Source organism: Anolis sagrei, chromosome Y (assembly GCF_037176765.1).
Source record: "Anolis sagrei isolate rAnoSag1 chromosome Y, rAnoSag1.mat, whole genome shotgun sequence".
NCBI classification, from domain to species: domain Eukaryota; kingdom Metazoa; phylum Chordata; class Lepidosauria; order Squamata; family Dactyloidae; genus Anolis; species Anolis sagrei.
Window position 1 is genome coordinate 4,662,116 of NC_090035.1, and position 17,757 is coordinate 4,679,872.

The 17,757-nt window shown below is 43.4% G+C and overlaps 1 protein-coding gene across 3 annotated transcripts in view; it reads right to left on the reverse strand.

The window, feature by feature from the left end:
• Window positions 1–259: 259 nt before the first annotated feature.
• LOC137095521 (fascin-like) overlaps window positions 260–17,757 on the reverse strand; it is a 114,677-nt gene continuing 97,179 nt past the window's right edge. For 2 of the 3 annotated variants that reach the window (XM_067462279.1, XM_067462281.1), the window contains exons 4-7: window positions 17,232–17,388; window positions 15,151–15,275; window positions 11,294–11,461; window positions 260–5,368 (exon numbers count right to left, since the gene is read on the reverse strand). In XM_067462279.1, coding sequence (XP_067318380.1) covers window positions 5,166–5,368; window positions 11,294–11,461; window positions 15,151–15,275; window positions 17,232–17,388 — 653 coding nt within the window. In that variant the 3' untranslated portion in view covers window positions 260–5,165. The remainder of the gene's footprint in view (window positions 5,369–11,293; window positions 11,462–15,150; window positions 15,276–17,231; window positions 17,389–17,757) is intronic. The other variant, XM_067462280.1, reaches the window with a different exon arrangement.

Sequence of the window (17,757 nt, forward strand, 5' to 3'; positions counted from 1 at the left end):
GGCATATAAGTTCAAATAATAAATAAATAAAAATAAATAATAACACTGCCAAGTTTATGTTTCATTTTTGCTGAGTAAAGATTTTTCTGTTCACTTTTACTCCAGTCTATGAGTCTTTTGCATTTGGGCTTTGCATTTGGGCTTTTGCTACGTAAACACACTTGGCATGCCCACTTTTGAACATTGGTGGGTTTTGAGGGGAACTGGCCTGGACAAAATCACTTTTAAGACAAAAGGAAGGAAGGAATCACTCGGACGATTCTTTCTTATCTGAATGCGGGTTTTTTATTTATTTATTTATTATTATTTATTATTATTATTTTGTCACTTTCTCTTCTCCATTTGAAGCTTGTTATACAAATGGCACTTACAAAAGTGTTCTTTAAAAAAAGGAAAACAAAAAAAAACAATCTTAACAAAATATACCAGAATGTGAGATGCTTTTTTAATAATATTTTTTTTTTGTCAGAAAGAGCCACAAAAAAAAAGCTGAGGAAGAAGGCAAGGAGAAAACTCCCGAGATGAGATATTTTTTTAACACAGAAGAGAAGGCAGCGGGGTTACACAACGTGACCCAAAACCAAATGTCGTCCGGGAAAGAGAAATTGGAGAACGCCGTACGAAAGGGACGAGGATTGGGAACGGATTCTCGGACCGTTGAACGAGCCGTTCTTACGGCCAAAGTTTGCGCTGGCGTTCGTAAGGAAAGCACCCAATTTGAATGCTCCAGAAATCCCAAATTAGCCCACTTCTGTACCCATCCTCCAGGTGAGACTGCCCTTACCTATAAGGCAAGTTAACTCCAGTTGTTTGGAAATCTAGCACCAAGTATCCACGGCAGAAGAACCCCTTGTGATGAGTTTTTTCAAGGCTCAAAGACTTTTGGCAAAAAATATTAAGCCATAGGACAGGCATGGGCAAACTTGGGTCCCTCCAGGTGTTTTGGACTTCAACTCCCACCATTCCTAACAGCCGGTAGGCTGTTAGGAATGGTGGGAGTTGAAGTCCAAAACACCTGGAGGGACCCAAGTTTGCCCATGCCTGCCATAGGGGTTCTCATAAGGTAGTGTGCTTAACAAGGCATGGAACAGATGGACTTTGGCGGGTTCAAAGCACCTTTCCTCTGAAGACGCCTCCAGTACGGAGCAAAGGATTGGGCAAGAGAGGCATTGAACAGGCTGGCTTTAAGAGAGTACAGAGATTAATGCCCTATCTTCCCCAGGAAGGCATCCTACATGAAGAAACGAGATGTCCATGATTACAAAACGTATCCAAAACTATTGAAAAGCCAAGCAGCGTGGTACAAATGTTTACGTCGGGTTATACAGTACGGCTTGAGGATGAGCTCTGTTTGGAGAGTTACGACAAATAGGGAAGGGGGAATCGCACTGTTTTGATTTGAGACTGGAATTGTGAAGTATTCTACAGAATGGGAGGAACGGTTTTGGATAGACCTTCCCTCAAAATAGGTCAATATGTTCGGCTAGTAAGACACACACTCACACACAAGCCAGAAGCAAATGCCGCAACATGTATCCTCGGAACGACAACTGGCTGAGAATGGTGACATGGCGGTACAATGAAGCTATCCAAATTCAGCTTGAACATGTTTGGAGAGCTATGATAAATAGGAAAGAGGGAAATTGCACTGTTTTGATTTGGGACTGGAATTGGGAAGCGGTTTGCAGAATGAGGGGAATGGTTTCAGGTAGACCTTCCTTCAAAATAGGCCAATACGTTCAGCTAGTAAGACACACGCTCACACACAAGCCAGAAGCAAATGCCACGACACGTATCCTCAGAACGACAACTGGCTGAGAATGAGGACATGTCGGTACGATGAAGGTAAGCTCTGCTTGGAGAGTTGCGACAAATAGGGAGGTGGGAAATCGCACTTTTGGATAGACCTTCCCTCAAAAAATGTCAATGTGTTTGGCTAGTAAGACACACACTCACACACAAGCCAGAAGCAAATGCCGCGGCAAGTATCCTCAGAACGACAACTGGCTGAGAATGGGGACATGTCGGTACGATGATGCTATCCGAATTCAGCTTGAAGATGAGCTCTGTTTGAATCAGTGGTTCTCAACCTGGGGTCCCCAGATGTTTTTGGCCTACAACTCCCAGAAATCCCAGCCAGTTTACCAGCTGTTAGGATTTCTGGGAGTTGAAGGCCAAAAACATCTGGGGACCCCAGGTTGAGAACCACTGGTTTGAAGAGTTGGGACAAATAGGGAGAGGTGAAATCACACTTTTGAATAGACCTTCCCTCAAAAAAGTTCAATGTGTTCAGCTGGTAAGACACACACTCAAACACTAGCCAGAAGCAAATGTCGCGACATGTATCCTCAGAATGACAACTGGCTGAGAATGGGGACATGTCGGTACGATGAAGCTATCCGAATTCAATTTGAAGATGTTTGGAGAGCTATGATAAATACGGAAGGGAGAATTGCACCGTTTTGATTTAGGACTGGAATTGTGAAGCGGTTTGCAGAATGAGAAGAATGGTTTCGGAGAGACCTTCCCAGAAAAAATGTCAATATGTTTGGCTAGTAAGACACACACTCACACAGAAGCTAGAAGCAAATGCTGCGACACGTGTCCTCAGAACAACAACTGGCTGAGAATGGGGACATGTTGGTACGATGAAGCTATCCGAATTCAGCTTGAAGATAAGCTCTGTTTGGAGAGTTGCAACAAATAGGGAGAGGGGAAATCGCACTTTTGGAGAGACCTTCCCTCAAAAAATGTCAATAAGTTTGGCTAGTAAGACACACACTCACACAGAAGCTAGAAGCAAATGCTGCGACATGTATCCTCAGGACGACAACTGGGTGACAAATGGGGACAGAAAATTCCAGCAAGGCTAAGTGATAAAGAGATGGATTGAACACACACTGTGCAAACGTTGCCCATTTTTAAAAAGCTTTCTAGAACTGTAAATTGAGATTTAGCAACTTGTTTCCTTTTTTTCTCCCCCAGCCACTGTCTAGAAGTGACCAGGAACGAATGAGGCCGTCTCCCTCCGAAATGCACTCACACAAAGTATGGCTCGCTCCTTCCCGTTTCGTCTCTTCTCCTCCCAAATATACCTTGATTTCCGCACACACACGCACACACAGAAAGCTACTGAGATACATGGCTCTCCTTGAGGCATGGGAAACTCTCAAGAAGAACCAGAAAGAGGGAGAGGTAACTTATTCATTAGGCAACGAAAGAAGGGGTGTCTGGGAATCTGGAACCGGTCAAGGAGGTGCAGTTGAGCCGGAGAACGGAGCAGGAGAAGCTTCTCTGGTCGAGCTGGTGGAGGCAATGCTCACTCTTGAGATGGAAACAACGAAGATTTTCCAAAGGAGAAATTGTGCAGCTTGATGCCTGTCCCATCCTAATGGAAACCGGCAAGGAACTGGACCCTCCAATTAGGGCAGATGGATTGGAAAGCTAAAGAAGACTCTTATATTCTCAAGAGGGACATTGAGAAGGCATTGCTTGGAAAGCAACCAGGCAACAAGAGGGACCCCTCTATATGTTTTCACTTGGATTACAAAAAGGGAGGGAGGTTCTATAAAGACTTTAGAAGTGGAGGAACCATAAGGCAGTGTCAACAGCTTCAGTAGTCCAAGAGAAGCTCAAGAGATGCTCCTTGGGGCACTTGAAACACTCAAGATTGTGCTGGGAAGAGACAGAGCAACGGAAAGTTGAACTACTCTGTCAGTTCTGCCGCCCATGAGATGAATGAACGGAGCTTCTGCAGAGTCCGCGTCCTACCCGAAGTTACTCCTTATGCCTACGGCTCTATAGTTCCCATTTGCTCCATGTATTTGTTGATTTGTGCCATTTCGTCTCGAACCAACCCTTTGACTTTCCTCATTAACCCTTCTTAGGGTTTGCGGAATATGCCCGGAGACCTCTTTCCTGCTTTGGCCATTGGGCACGATGACGGCAACTCAAATGGCAACCGAGCTCAATAGACACTCTTGCGAGAAGACCGCCAAGAGATCAAGAGGGATGGTTTCTACTTCCCTGCTTTTGTTAGAAAAAGGAAGGAGCTTGAAGTAGGGATCAAACCCCAAGAAGAGTGACCACCAACGAACCAACCACAGAAGGCAAATCCAGTTTCAGTAAACCGGTAGGAGGATAATAATTGTGCCGAGCCGTTGGGCATGATGACGGCGACTTAAACGGCAACCGAGCTCAATAGGCACTCTTGCGAGAAGACCGCCAAGAGATCAAGAGGGATGGTTTCGACTTCCCTGCTTTGGCTAGAGAAAAGAAGGAGCTTGATGTAGGGATCAAACCCCAAGAAAAGTGACGGCCAACGAACCAACTGCAGAAGGCAAATCCAGTTTCGGAATCTGGTAGAAGGATAATAATTGTGCCGAGCCGTTGGGCATGATGACGGCGACTCAAACAACAACTGAGCTCGATAGGCACTCTTGCGAGAAGACCGCCAAGAGATCAAGAGGGATGGTTTCTACTTCTCTGCTTTGGCTAGAGAAAGGAAGGAGCTCGATGTAGGGATCAAACTCCAAGAAAGTTGACCACTAACGAACCAACTGCAGAAGGCAAATCCAGTTTCAGAAACTGGTAGAAGGATAATAATTGTGCCGAGCCGTTGGGCATGATGACGGCGACTTAAATGGCAACTGAGCTCAATAGGCACTCTTGCGAAGAGGCCGCCAAGAGATCAAGAGGGCTGGTTTCTACTTATACAGTGGGATATATATTCCCTTTTCGATTCAGAGGATCAGCACAGAGGCCAGGAGGTTTCCAACGCACCCCTCCAAAAAATAGTCTGTGCAGAAGAGTGCACCTTGGTTTTGTTTTTTGTTTTTTTTTCCTGCAGGTTAGTTAACATTTTCCAGTTTTCGTCATCATAATAATAATAAAAAAGAGGCTGACATAACAAAAAGAAGTAACCCCCTATACCCCAACCCCACCCAAAAAAAGCTTATACAGCGATATATAAGCAGCAGGCCAATCTGAAAGAACACCCCCCCCCCTTTTTTTAGGGAAAGACACACCAGAACATTGAAAAAATAACCCACAAACGAAAAATATATATATTGGCAACTGAAAGGGAAGGAGGAGGAGGAGGAGGAGGAGAAGGGAGGAAGAAGAAGAGAGCACGAAAGAGCAGAGGGAAGGAGGCTAAAGTGCATTCAATACTCCCAGAGGGTGGAGGGGTCGATGGAGTCGGCGGTAGCTTTGAGGACGCCGGCGTGGTCGCCCTTCAGGTATTTGCCGTTGACTTTGATGGCCACCTTGTTGTAGTCGCAGAACTCAAAGAAGAAGTCCACCGGCGTGTCGCTGCTGCTGGTGATTGAGGACTCGTTGCCCACCATCCAGTATTTCCCAGTGGAATCTGAAAAGTCAGACGGGAAACGGTCAGCAGGTCATTGATGGCACTGTGGGAAGAGTATCACCAGCAGAAAAGCTGGAAAAGTGTTGTAACAGGCATGGGCAAACTTTGGCTCTCCGGGTGTTTTGGACTTCAACTCCCAGAATTCCTAGCAGCCCGTAGGCTGTCAGTATAGATGTGGCTTCAGAACGTTGTGGAATAAAACCATAATTTAAATCAGTGCCCATGATTTTCTCCATTTTCCCTATGATTTGTGCTACCAAGTCAGAGTAAGGATAGGAAGGAGAGAATGGTGAAGTGCAAAGACAGCCCATCTGCTGGCATTGACCAGATAGCTTGTAACATCTCTAGAAACTAAGCTTCTCAGTTTGAACAGTGAATGCAGGTCTTCTTGGGAAGCGGAGTTGTTTGTCCCTCCATGGGACTTTAGCAGGAAGGCCTGGTTTTAGAGCTAGGGAATGAATCAAGGATGCATCGTCACTCGATCATCAAAAGAGTCTGCCCTTTCTAAGGGAGATAGGTCATAAACATGATGTGTGAACTGAATGAAATTTTATGAAATGTGTATGAATGGGGTCTGGTGAACACTGAAGATACCATTCTGACAACAAAACCTGGAAAAATTGGAAAAAATGAGGTGAAGAAGTCATGAACTGCTGACATAGCCAGAGACAAGGTTTAACTCTTGGTTGAAAACAACATGTTTACATAGAATCATGGAATCAAAGAGTTGGAAGAGACTTCATGGGCCATCCAGTCCAACCCCTTGCCTAGAAGCAGGAATAGTCAGAGTCATTGTCTTTGACTATGTAAACATGTTGTTTTCAACCAAGACAATGTTTAACTCTTGGTTGAAAACAACATGTTTACATAGAATCACGGAATCATAGATTTGGAAGAGACTTCATGGGCCATCCAGTCCAACCCCCTGCCTGGAAGCAGGAATAGTCAAAGTCATTGTCTTTGACTATGTAAACATGTTGTTTTCAACCAAGACAATGTTTAACTCTTGGTTGAAAACAGCATGTTTACATAGAATCACGGAATCATAGAGTTGGAAGAGACTTCCTGGGCCATCCAGTCCAACCCCCTGCCTGGAAGCAGGAATAGTCAAAGTCATTGTCTTTGACTATGTAAACATGTTGTTTTCAACCAAGACAATGTTTAACTCTTGGTTGAAAACAACATGTTTACATAGAATCATGGAATCATAGATTTGGAAGAGACTTCATGGGCCATCCAGTCCAACCCCCTGCCTGGAAGCAGGAATAGTCAAAGTCATTGTCTTTGACTATGTAAACATGTTGTTTTCAACCAAGACAATGTTTAACTCTTGGTTGAAAACAGCATGTTTACATAGAATCATGGAATCATAGAGTTGGAAGAGACTTCATGGGCCATCCAGTCCAACCCCCTGCCTGGAAGCAGGAATAGTCAAAGTCATTGTCTTTGACTATGTAAACATGTTGTTTTCAACCAAGACAATGTTTAACTCTTGGTTGAAAACAACATGTTTACATAGAATCATGGAATCATAGAGTTGGAAGAGACTTCATGGGTCATCTAGTCCAACCCCCTGCCTAGAAGCAGGAATAGCCAAAGTCATTGTCTTTGACTATGTAAATATGTTGTTTTCAACCAAGACAATGTTTAACTCTTGGTTGAAAACAACATGTTTACATAGAATCATGGAATCATAGAGTTGGAAGAGACTTCATGGGCCATCCAGTCCAACCCCCTGCCTAGAAGCAGGAATAGTCAAAGCCATTGTCTTTGATTATGTAAATATGTTGTTTTCAACTAAGACAATGTTTAACTCTTGGTTGAAAACAACATGTTTACATAGAATCATGGAATCATAGAGTTGGAAGAGACTTCATGGGCCATCCAGTCCAACCCCCTGCCTAGAAGCAGGAATAGTCAAAGTCATTGTCTTTGACTATGTAAACATGTTGTTTTCAACCAAGACAATGTTTAACTCTTGGTTGAAAACAATATGTTTACATAGAATCATGGAATCATAGAGTTGGAAGAGACTTCATGCGCCATCCAGTCCAACCCCTTGGCTAAAAGCAGGAATAGTCAAAGTCATTGTCTTTGACTATGTAAACATGTTGTTTTCAACCAAGACAATGTTCAACTCTTTGATGAAAACAACATGTTTACATAGAATCATGGAATCATAGAGTTGGAAGAGACTTCATGGGCCATCCAGTCCAACCCCCTGCCTAGAAGCAGGAATAGTCAAAGCCATTGTCTTTGATTATGTAAATATGTTGTTTTCAACTAAGACAATGTTTAACTCTTGGTTGAAAACAACATGTTTACATAGAATCACGGAATCATAGAGTTGGAAGAGACTTCATGGGCCATCCAGTCCAACCCCTTATCTAGAAGCAGGAATAGTCAGAGTCATTGTCTTTGACTATGTAAATATGTTGTTTTCAACCAAGACAATGTTTAACTCTTGGTTGAAAACAACATGTTTACATAGAATCATGGAATCATAGAGTTGGAAGAGACTTCATGGGCCATCCAGTCCAACCCCCTGCCTAGAAGCAGGAATAGTCAAAGCCATTGTCTTTGATTATGTAAATATGTTGTTTTCAACTAAGACAATGTTTAACTCTTGGTTGAAAACAACATGTTTACATAGAATCATGGAATCATAGAGTTGGAAGAGACTTCATGGGCCATCCAGTCCAACCCCCTGCCTAGAAGCAGGAATAGTCAAAGCCATTGTCTTTGATTATGTAAATATGTTGTTTTCAACTAAGACAATGTTTAACTCTTGGTTGAAAACAACATGTTTACATAGAATCATGGAATCATAGAGTTGGAAGAGACTTCATGGGCCATCCAGTCCAACCCCCTGCCTAGAAGCAGGAATAGTCAAAGTCATTGTCTTTGACTATGTAAACATGTTGTTTTCAACCAAGACAATGTTTAACTCTTGGTTGAAAACAATATGTTTACATAGAATCATGGAATCATAGAGTTGGAAGAGACTTCCTGGGCCATCCAGTCCAACCCCCTGCCTAGAAGCAGGAATAGTCAAAGTCATTGTCTTTGTAAACATGTTTTCAACCAAGACAATGTGTAACTCTTGGTTGAAAACAACATGTTTACATAGAATCACGGAATCATAGAGTTGGAAGAGACTTCATGGGCCATCCAGTCCAACCCCTTATCTAGAAGCAGGAATAGTCAGAGTCATTGTCTTTGACTATGTAAACATGTTGTTTTCAACCAAGACAATGTTTAACTCTTGGTTGAAAACAACATGTTTACATAGAATCACGGAATCATAGAGTTGGAAGAGACTTCATGGGCCATCCAGTCCAACCCCCTGCCTAGAAGCAGGAATAGTCAGAGTCATTGTCTTTGACTATGTAAACATGTTGTTTTCAACCAAGACAATGTTTAACTCTTGGTTGAAAACAACATGTTTACATAGTATCACGGAATCATAGATTTGGAAGAGACTTCATGGGCCATCCAGTCCAACCCCCTGCCTGGAAGCAGGAATAGTCAGAGTCATTGTCTTTGACTATGTAAACATGTTGTTTTTCAACCAAGACAATGTTTAACTCTTGGTTGAAAACAGCATGTTTACATAGAATCATGGAATCATAGAGTTGGAAGAGACTTCATGGGCCATCCAGTCCAACCCCCTGCCTGGAAGCAGGAATAGTCAAAGTCATTGTCTTTGACTATGTAAACATGTTGTTTTCAACCAAGACAATGTTTAACTCTTGGTTGAAAACAGCATGTTTACATAGAATCATGGAATCATAGAGTTGGAAGAGACTTCATGGGCCATCCAGTCCAACCCCCTGCCTGGAAGCAGGAATAGTCAAAGTCATTGTCTTTGACTATGTAAACATGTTGTTTTCAACCAAGACAATGTTTAACTCTTGGTTGAAAACAACATGTTTACATAGAATCATGGAATCATAGAGTTGGAAGAGACTTCATGGGCCATCCAGTCCAACCCCCTGCCTAGAAGCAGGAATAGTCAAAGCCATTGTCTTTGATTATGTAAATATGTTGTTTTCAACCAAGACAATGTTTAACTCTTTGATGAAAACAACATGTTTACATAGAATCATGGAATCATAGAGTTGGAAGAGACTTCATGGGCCATCCAGTCCAACCCCCTGCCTAGAAGCAGGAATAGTCAAAGCCATTGTCTTTGATTATGTAAATATGTTGTTTTCAACTAAGACAATGTTTAACTCTTGGTTGAAAACAACATGTTTACATAGAATCATGGAATCATAGAGTTGGAAGAGACTTCATGGGCCATCCAGTCCAACCCCCTGCCTAGAAGCAGGAATAGTCAAAGTCATTGTCTTTGACTATGTAAACATGTTGTTTTCAACCAAGACAATGTTTAACTCTTGGTTGAAAACAATATGTTTACATAGAATCATGGAATCATAGAGTTGGAAGAGACTTCATGCGCCATCCAGTCCAACCCCTTGGCTAAAAGCAGGAATAGTCAAAGTCATTGTCTTTGACTATGTAAACATGTTGTTTTCAACCAAGACAATGTTCAACTCTTTGATGAAAACAACATGTTTACATAGAATCATGGAATCATAGAGTTGGAAGAGACTTCCTGGGCCATCCAGTCCAACCCCCTGCCTAGAAGCAGGAATAGTCAAAGTCATTGTCTTTGTAAACATGTTTTCAACCAAGACAATGTGTAACTCTTGGTTGAAAACAACATGTTTACATAGAATCACGGAATCATAGAGTTGGAAGAGACTTCATGGGCCATCCAGTCCAACCCCTTATCTAGAAGCAGGAATAGTCAGAGTCATTGTCTTTGACTATGTAAACATGTTGTTTTCAACCAAGACAATGTTTAACTCTTGGTTGAAAACAACATGTTTACATAGAATCACGGAATCATAGAGTTGGAAGAGACTTCATGGGCCATCCAGTCCAACCCCCTGCCTAGAAGCAGGAATAGTCAGAGTCATTGTCTTTGACTATGTAAACATGTTGTTTTCAACCAAGACAATGTTTAACTCTTGGTTGAAAACAACATGTTTACATAGTATCACGGAATCATAGAGTTGGAAGAGACTTCATGGGCCATCCAGTCCAACCCCTTGCCTAGAAGCAGGAATAGTCAAAGTCATTGTCTTTGACTATGTGAACATGTTGTTTTCAACCAAGACAATGTTTAACTTTTGGTTGAAAACAGCATGTTTACATAGAATCATGGAATCATAGAGTTGGAAGAGACTTCATGGGCCATCCAGTCCAACCCCCTGCCTGGAAGCAGGAATAGTCAAAGTCATTGTCTTTGACTATGTAAACATGTTGTTTTCAACCAAGACAATGTTTAACTCTTGGTTGAAAACAACATGTTTACATAGTCAAAGACAATGATTTTTTTTTTAAGTTAAGGAAGTCAAACAATGCTCCTAACATTAAGTAGAAAACACATCTGTCCAGAACTGATGGAGTCAGCATGTTTTAGTGGTTAATAAGTCAATCAATTTGGAACAACAACAGCAAAAAAATTGCTATATGAGAGACCTTCTTGTTTTCCAAAAGTGTGGCAGACAGCAGGAATGCAGGGATGGTATATCGTCAGAATGGTAGATTGTATATCATCAGAATGGTATATCATCAGAATGGTAGATTTGCAGGGAACACAATCTGACCCTCATTCAGTTCTCTTCTCCAGGAGAAGGAAGAAGGGATGACAATGTATGCATTGGGAATGAATGTTTATATGTGTGTGGATGTTGAGTAAAATGTAATATTCCTTTGTTGTGTAATCAATGTAGCTATATGTAGTCTGTGTGACTATTTCTTTCTCTGTAAAATGCCCAATATACTCTGTCTCACTGGAAATGGGAAAAAAGAACATTTTCAATATTTAAAAAGTATTCCTGACGTTAATACCTTTGATATTGTAAGCTCCGTCATTGAACTCCAGTTGAAAGACGTCGTAAGAGGAGCGGTTCGAATCCAGGGTGCCAGTCACCTTCCGGCAGCCAATGAAGCCATGCTCTCCCCGAAGGACAATGATTGGCCGGTTAATCAGCTTCATGAGGAAGGACTCCGTCTCACCTGTCACCAGAGAAAGGATGGACAAAGACGGGCTGGTTGACTTCATATCACAAGATTAATATTCATCATGGGAAACATCCATGAAATGCCCTGAAATCCTTTTAAACCAAAGACGGCCAACAATCTGGCATCTTCTAAGTATCTTGGACTTGACTTTCACCATCCCCAGCCAGTACAGCTAAAAATCAGAGACGAGAGGAATCGGCGAAACATTGTGGAAGTCAACAAGTCCTGAGCTAAACATTTGAGACCCGCTGTGGTTACTCAACTGTTTGGCTACTTATTTCTTCCATTTTAGTTTTACTACTCTTAGCTCCCTCCAGTGTCACCTTTTTCAACATCTATATATATAAATTTGTTAGGGGCATCCAACAAGGAAACAAAACTCAAAAATCCCCCAACGAAACTTAACCAAAATTCCCATGCCCATAACACAACCCACAAGGTACAAACATATCTACTCAAAATGAGAAACAACTCACTCCAAGCCCCGTCGCGCCGCTTCCCGCACACACCCCCTGCCGCACACACACACACAACCCCACACTCCATCACTCCCCCCGCCGCCGCATGCACACACGCAACCCCACTCCCCCCGCCGCCGCACACACACACGCAACCCCACGCTCCATCACTCCCCCCGCCGCCGCACGCACACACGCAACCCCACTCCCCCGCCGCCGCACACACACACGCAACCCCACGCTCCATCACTCCCCCCGCCGCTGCACACACACACGCAACCCCACGCTCCATCACTCCCCCACCCCAATCTTACCTCCTTTTACTTCACGCCACCTCCAAACCCCACCCCGCCCCTTCCCGCCCTGTCAAAATCTAGGAAAGACAGGAAGGAAGGAAAGAAGGAAGAAAGAGAAAGGGAGGTAAAGAAAAAGGGGGAAGGAAGGAAAGTTAGAGAAAGAAGGAAGAAGAAAAGGAAAGAAAAGGAAAGATGGAAGGAAAGAAAAGAGAGACAGCAGAAAAGAAAGAAAAAGGGGGAAGGAAGGAAAGATAGAGAAAGAAGAGGAGAAGGAAAGATGGGAGGGAAGGAAGGAAGGAAGGAGGGAAAGAAGGAGAGAAAGAGGGAAGATTGGCCACAGCAACAGGTTGTTATTTCTATTATTATTATTATTATGCTATTGTTCCTATGAGACCCTGGGGGAATGGGAGAGGTGTCAGGCCCCAGAGGCAATGCATTGCATTATTGTTATTGTTATGATGGTGGTAAAATAAAAGGAAATAAAAAGTGAAAGAAGGAAGCAAACAGGGAGGGAAGAAAGGCAAAGGAAGAAAGGGGGAGGGAATGAAGGAAAGAGAGAAGGATGAAACCAAGTAGTGAAAGAAAGAAAGAGGTAGAGAAGGAAGAAAGGAGAGAAAGGGGGAGGAAAAGGGGGAAGGAATAGGTAGGGACCTCTCTTTCATAATAGTCCAGATATCTACCTCAACTTTGATAAGTTTTACTATAGGCCACAGCAACGCGTGGCAGGGCACAGCTAGTAAATAATATAAAGGTATTCATTGCAATTTCCTTTCCCATGCTTGTAGATGACAACAGCTGCTACTTCTACTATTACTATTACTACTACTACAATACATTGTTCCCTTGCTACTTTTCAGTTCGCTTTCTGCGGACTTGCTGTTTCGCGGTTTTCCCTGCGTGGCCCTCCTCCTCCTCGCCTTCCCTCTTTCTCCCTTACTTCACCTTCTCTTTCCTCTCCTCTTTCCCCTCCCTCCGTCGGGCACCCATGCCACCCTCCCCTAGCAAGAGGGACACTTTTGTCTGTGCGGCCCTCCTCCTCGCCTTTTCTCCCTCCTTCCTTGACTTCTTTCCTCCTTCGCTTTTCCCCCTCTTCTTCCTCTCGCTGGGTTTTTGGTGGTGGCCAGGGGAGCTTTTGCACAGTTAAAACTCGCACACTAGCTGCACCTGTACCTTGGGAAGTCTGATCTGGCCACGGTGGTCCATGCTCTTGTTACATCACGAATAGATTACTGCAACACACTCTACGTGGGGCTGCCTTTGAAGACGGTTCGGAAACTTCAGCTAGTTCAACGGGTGGCAGCAGATTACTAACTGGGGCGGCATACAGGGAGCATACCACCCCCCTGCTATGCCAGCTCCACTGGCTGCCTTTCCATCTCCGAGCCCAATTTTGACCTAGAAAGCTCTATATGGTTCTGGCCCAGCTTACTTGTCTGAATAAATCCACCCCTACGTCCCACCTCATAATCTAAGATCAACCAGGGAGGCCCTGCTCTCGCTCCCGTCAACAGCACAGATGCGCCTGGCGGGGACGAGAGACAGGGCCTTCTCGGCGGTGGCCCCCCACCTATGGAACACACTCTCAAATGAGGTAAGATCTGCTCCCTCTCTCCTGACTCTTAGAAAAAAAATTAAAATCATGGTTTTGGGACCAGGTCTTTGGGCAGTAGAAGTAAATGTATGCAGCGTTTCGTAAAGACAATGACTGGAACGGCGATTCGACTGACGAGACTGTTTTATTGTATTAATGATTGTTTTATTGCTCATTGTTCTGGCACAGCTGTACCAGGAGCTCCAACTTTATTTTCTTTCTGTTATCTGTTTTGCAGTCATAGGGTAGGCCTCCTGTCCATCATAATTAAGCTTTGGTTCCGCCCCTTGTTCAGGGCTCTGGGAGGGAAAGGAGCCATTTTTGGGCAGTCTCTCATAAGGAAGCTAAACTATAGGACGTAGACCAGCTCATCCCGTAGAAAAGCTTCTTTTCTCAAGAGCATCCGGGAAACAGAAACAGAAATTCCAGGGGAAAAGGTCCCAAGGCTCTGGCTGAGAGCTCACAGCCTCTCAGCCTCACAGCAATCAGAGGGGAAACAACCCTGAGGTTTTCAAAGATTTCTCTGAGGGAGGACAGCACTACAGATCCACAGAACTCCATCTGAAATATCTACAAGCCTCGGCTGGTAGGTCTACTCGATACCCAGACGCATTTGGAATTGGTAGTAGGACAAACACCAATGAGGCATAGATAGTTAACAGCCTGGGAGAGTTAAAAAGGGTTTTTTCCTACAGAGAAAGTACAGTTAATCAAAGTCAGGTACCAGTCCATTGAGAACTAGACTAAGAAAGCCTTGAAGTGTTGTTTGAACCATGGAAGATTTGTTGTTTGTTCCATAATAAAGACTTTGTTGTATCTTTAAAGACTCTATAAAGACCATCACTTCAGAAAAATCCCTGAGAACCTCTCTTTGAGGCGCCCCTGGCTTCCCGCTGGGCTTAAAGTATACGTCCTATAGAAAAGTACAGCTGTTACAGGCCCAGCGCGCAACAGAACACCCATAGATGTATTTTTTAATTTGATTTATGTCTAATTGTAGTGAATAATTGTAATTGTTTGTACTGGCACTGAATTTTTGCCATTACTTATGTGTAAACTGCTTTGAGTCCCCCTCAGAGTGAGAAAAGTGGTGTACAAATGCTGTAAATAAATAAATAAATAAATAAATACCCGCGGAAAAGTGAGGGAACACTGTATGTCTCTTTTCCACAAAAAACATTAATTTGGGCAAACAAGACATCTGTGCAGAAAATTATTTATATTCCACAAAATACAGTTTTTCAAGCTCCTCAATTTTTCTTGTAGATGACGAGGAATAAAACGTGCAAGACTTTATTTAACATCTCTAAACGGGCACGAGGGACAAAGCCTCCTTACCGGGATTTTCGACAGAGGCCGCAAGCTGCCCGTTCTTCTTTGCCGTGACGTATTTGCCATTGGTGGCCTTCAGGGTGATGCGCCGGTCACACCACTCGATGTCGAAGTAACAATTAGCATTCCTGCTGTGGCACAGAGAGAGAGAAAGAGAGAGAGAAAGAAAGAAAGAAAGAGAGGACAGGTAGGCTATTAAGATGGAGGAAGACCCGTTGCTACTTCCTAACTGTAATTTTGCTCCTGTTCCGAATGGCATGGCTCCTCCTCCTTCCCTCGCTCCCTTCCCTTTCCCTCTCGCCTTCCTTGCCTGACCGATGCAAAAGGCTTGCTTGCTTCTTTGCTTCTTCTGTCCCTCTGTCTGTCCTTCTTCCTCTCCTCCCTCCCTCCCCTCCTCTCTCTCTCTCTCTGTGAGAAGGCTCTAAAGGCTGCTTTACAGAGCAGCTTCGCTGGGCTGTTCTGGCTTCTCGGCTTGGCTCCCGAAGCAGGAACGGCCAGCTGTTTTGCTACGGATGACTGTTTGTTTCCCCCTCTCGCACAAGAGGGGACGGGGTTAGGTTTTGCACATGCGTGGTAAGGTACTTGTACAGGAGTTGATTATAAATTGTATGATTTTAACTGTATTTGTGTTTAGATTGGCTGCAGTAAGGCTGGAGCGGCCTAAGTCAGAGGAGCTGATGCAGGAGAGAGGGAAGTGGGAGGAGCTTAGAGGGGAGAGTTTGAAAAAACGACAGTTAAAAATCAGTTAGGGTTTAGGTTTAGAGGTGTGAGCAGTCCGGCTTTAGGTTCAGAGGAGTCAGGAGTTAGGTTCAGTGGAGTGAGGAGTTGGGAGAGAAGGAAAGGAAAGGTGGCGGAGTGACTTGTGAAGCAAAGCTTTGAGGCTTTGAAAAGCTGGGTTTGGCTATTGGAAGTTTCTCAGGCTAGTGCAGCCGAATGGTGAAACAGAGCTGGTATTCTTTTAGTCTAAGGAGAGGCTAAAGAATAGTTTACTTAGTATTTGATCTAGGGAGGATCAACTAAGGGAAACATCCCTGTATTGAAACTTTGTCTGAAACAAGTGCTCTACGTCAGAAAGATACTGTGTTACTTGAAAGAATGAACTGTTAAAGTTACAAGTATTATTCCAAGTGCAACAAGGAAAAGTTACGTCTTGCAACCATACGCTGTGTACTTAATAAAATTGTTAACTTTTATTTGAAGATTGCCTCAGCTCCGTCTATTCTGTGTCCAAAGTGCCATTTCTCACAATATTACGACTTACCTCACGTGGTGGCAGAAACGCAGGGAAAAGTAACCAAATAAATCTACATTCTTCTCTCCAGTCACGCTACAGTATATACAGTGTAATTACTACTAAGTTATTACTTTCTTAATAAAGGAGGAGGTACAATTGAACAGCCTCCCTTCCAACGATGGTAAATTTGGTTCCTAATCGGCAACCTCCATTGCAAATCGGCCAGTCCTTTTTTAAAATTGGGAACTGGGGTAAAATCTCCTGAATACTGGTTCCTTTCAAATTGGTGGCAACAATAAATCATCCCTCCGCAACCCCTGCTTTTTTTCAGTACTTTTTATTTAAGCTATTTTCATGGTTTTGGGTTTTTTAAATTGTTGGTCATACCTTCCGGTATGAGAAGTTTGGAGGCCAAATTTTATGTCAGTTGGCCCCATTGTTTGTTTGTTTTGGCTACTCACGACGCCTAGAAGCTGTTTATATATTAAGATTAAAGGGCTTAGCTTTGATAAGAGTTTGGGGTACAGTTGTTGCTGGGTCTTTCCGGAGCCTCCATCAGCTTTGATATTGCAAAACTTTGAAAAAGAAAAAAAATCATATTTTGCTTGAAGTCTTATTTATCACAATCTTTTGGGGAAGGGGCGTGCCATGGTTTGACAACATATAGCCATCACCACTGGTAGTTGTTGACATCCTTACCATCCACAAATGCAAGGATGTCAACAACTACCAGTGGTGATGGCTATATGTTGTCAAACCATGGTACCCCCCTCCCCAAAAGATTGTGATAAATAAGACTTTCCCTATCTAAAATAATCAACTATTTCCCACAGTTCCCTCTGGGAGGACTCACTTAGTTGAGGCAGTGGACTGCACTCCGCCATTGGAGGTGAGGGTCCAGTATTTCCCAGTATAAGTCCTGAAGGTGCATTTCTTGGTCTCTTTGTTGATTTCCAGTTGGAAGGTTTCTTGATCACTCTCCTCATCCTGGTTGGCTGAAAGGTCCATCCCTAGATCAGAAGAGAGAGAGAAAGGAATGGGAAAAGTCAACCATAGATCATAGGATAATGGCTGGGGATGTTCTAGTTGAAGGCCATGCATTGAGTAGGAAGTTGGACCTGATGGTCCATAAAGAACCTTCTAACTCAAGGAGTCTCTTCTATGAGAGTTCCTTGCCCTTCATGGTCACATAGAATGAGTCTACTGTTGTTACCATGGATCATAAGATACCAGCTGGGGATGTTCTAGTTGAAGGCCATGCATCGAGTAGGGAGTTGGACCTGATGGTCCATAAAGAACCTTCTAACTCAAGGAGCCTCTTCTATGAGAGCTCCTTGCCCTTCTTGGTCACATAGAATGAGTCTACTGTTGTTACCATG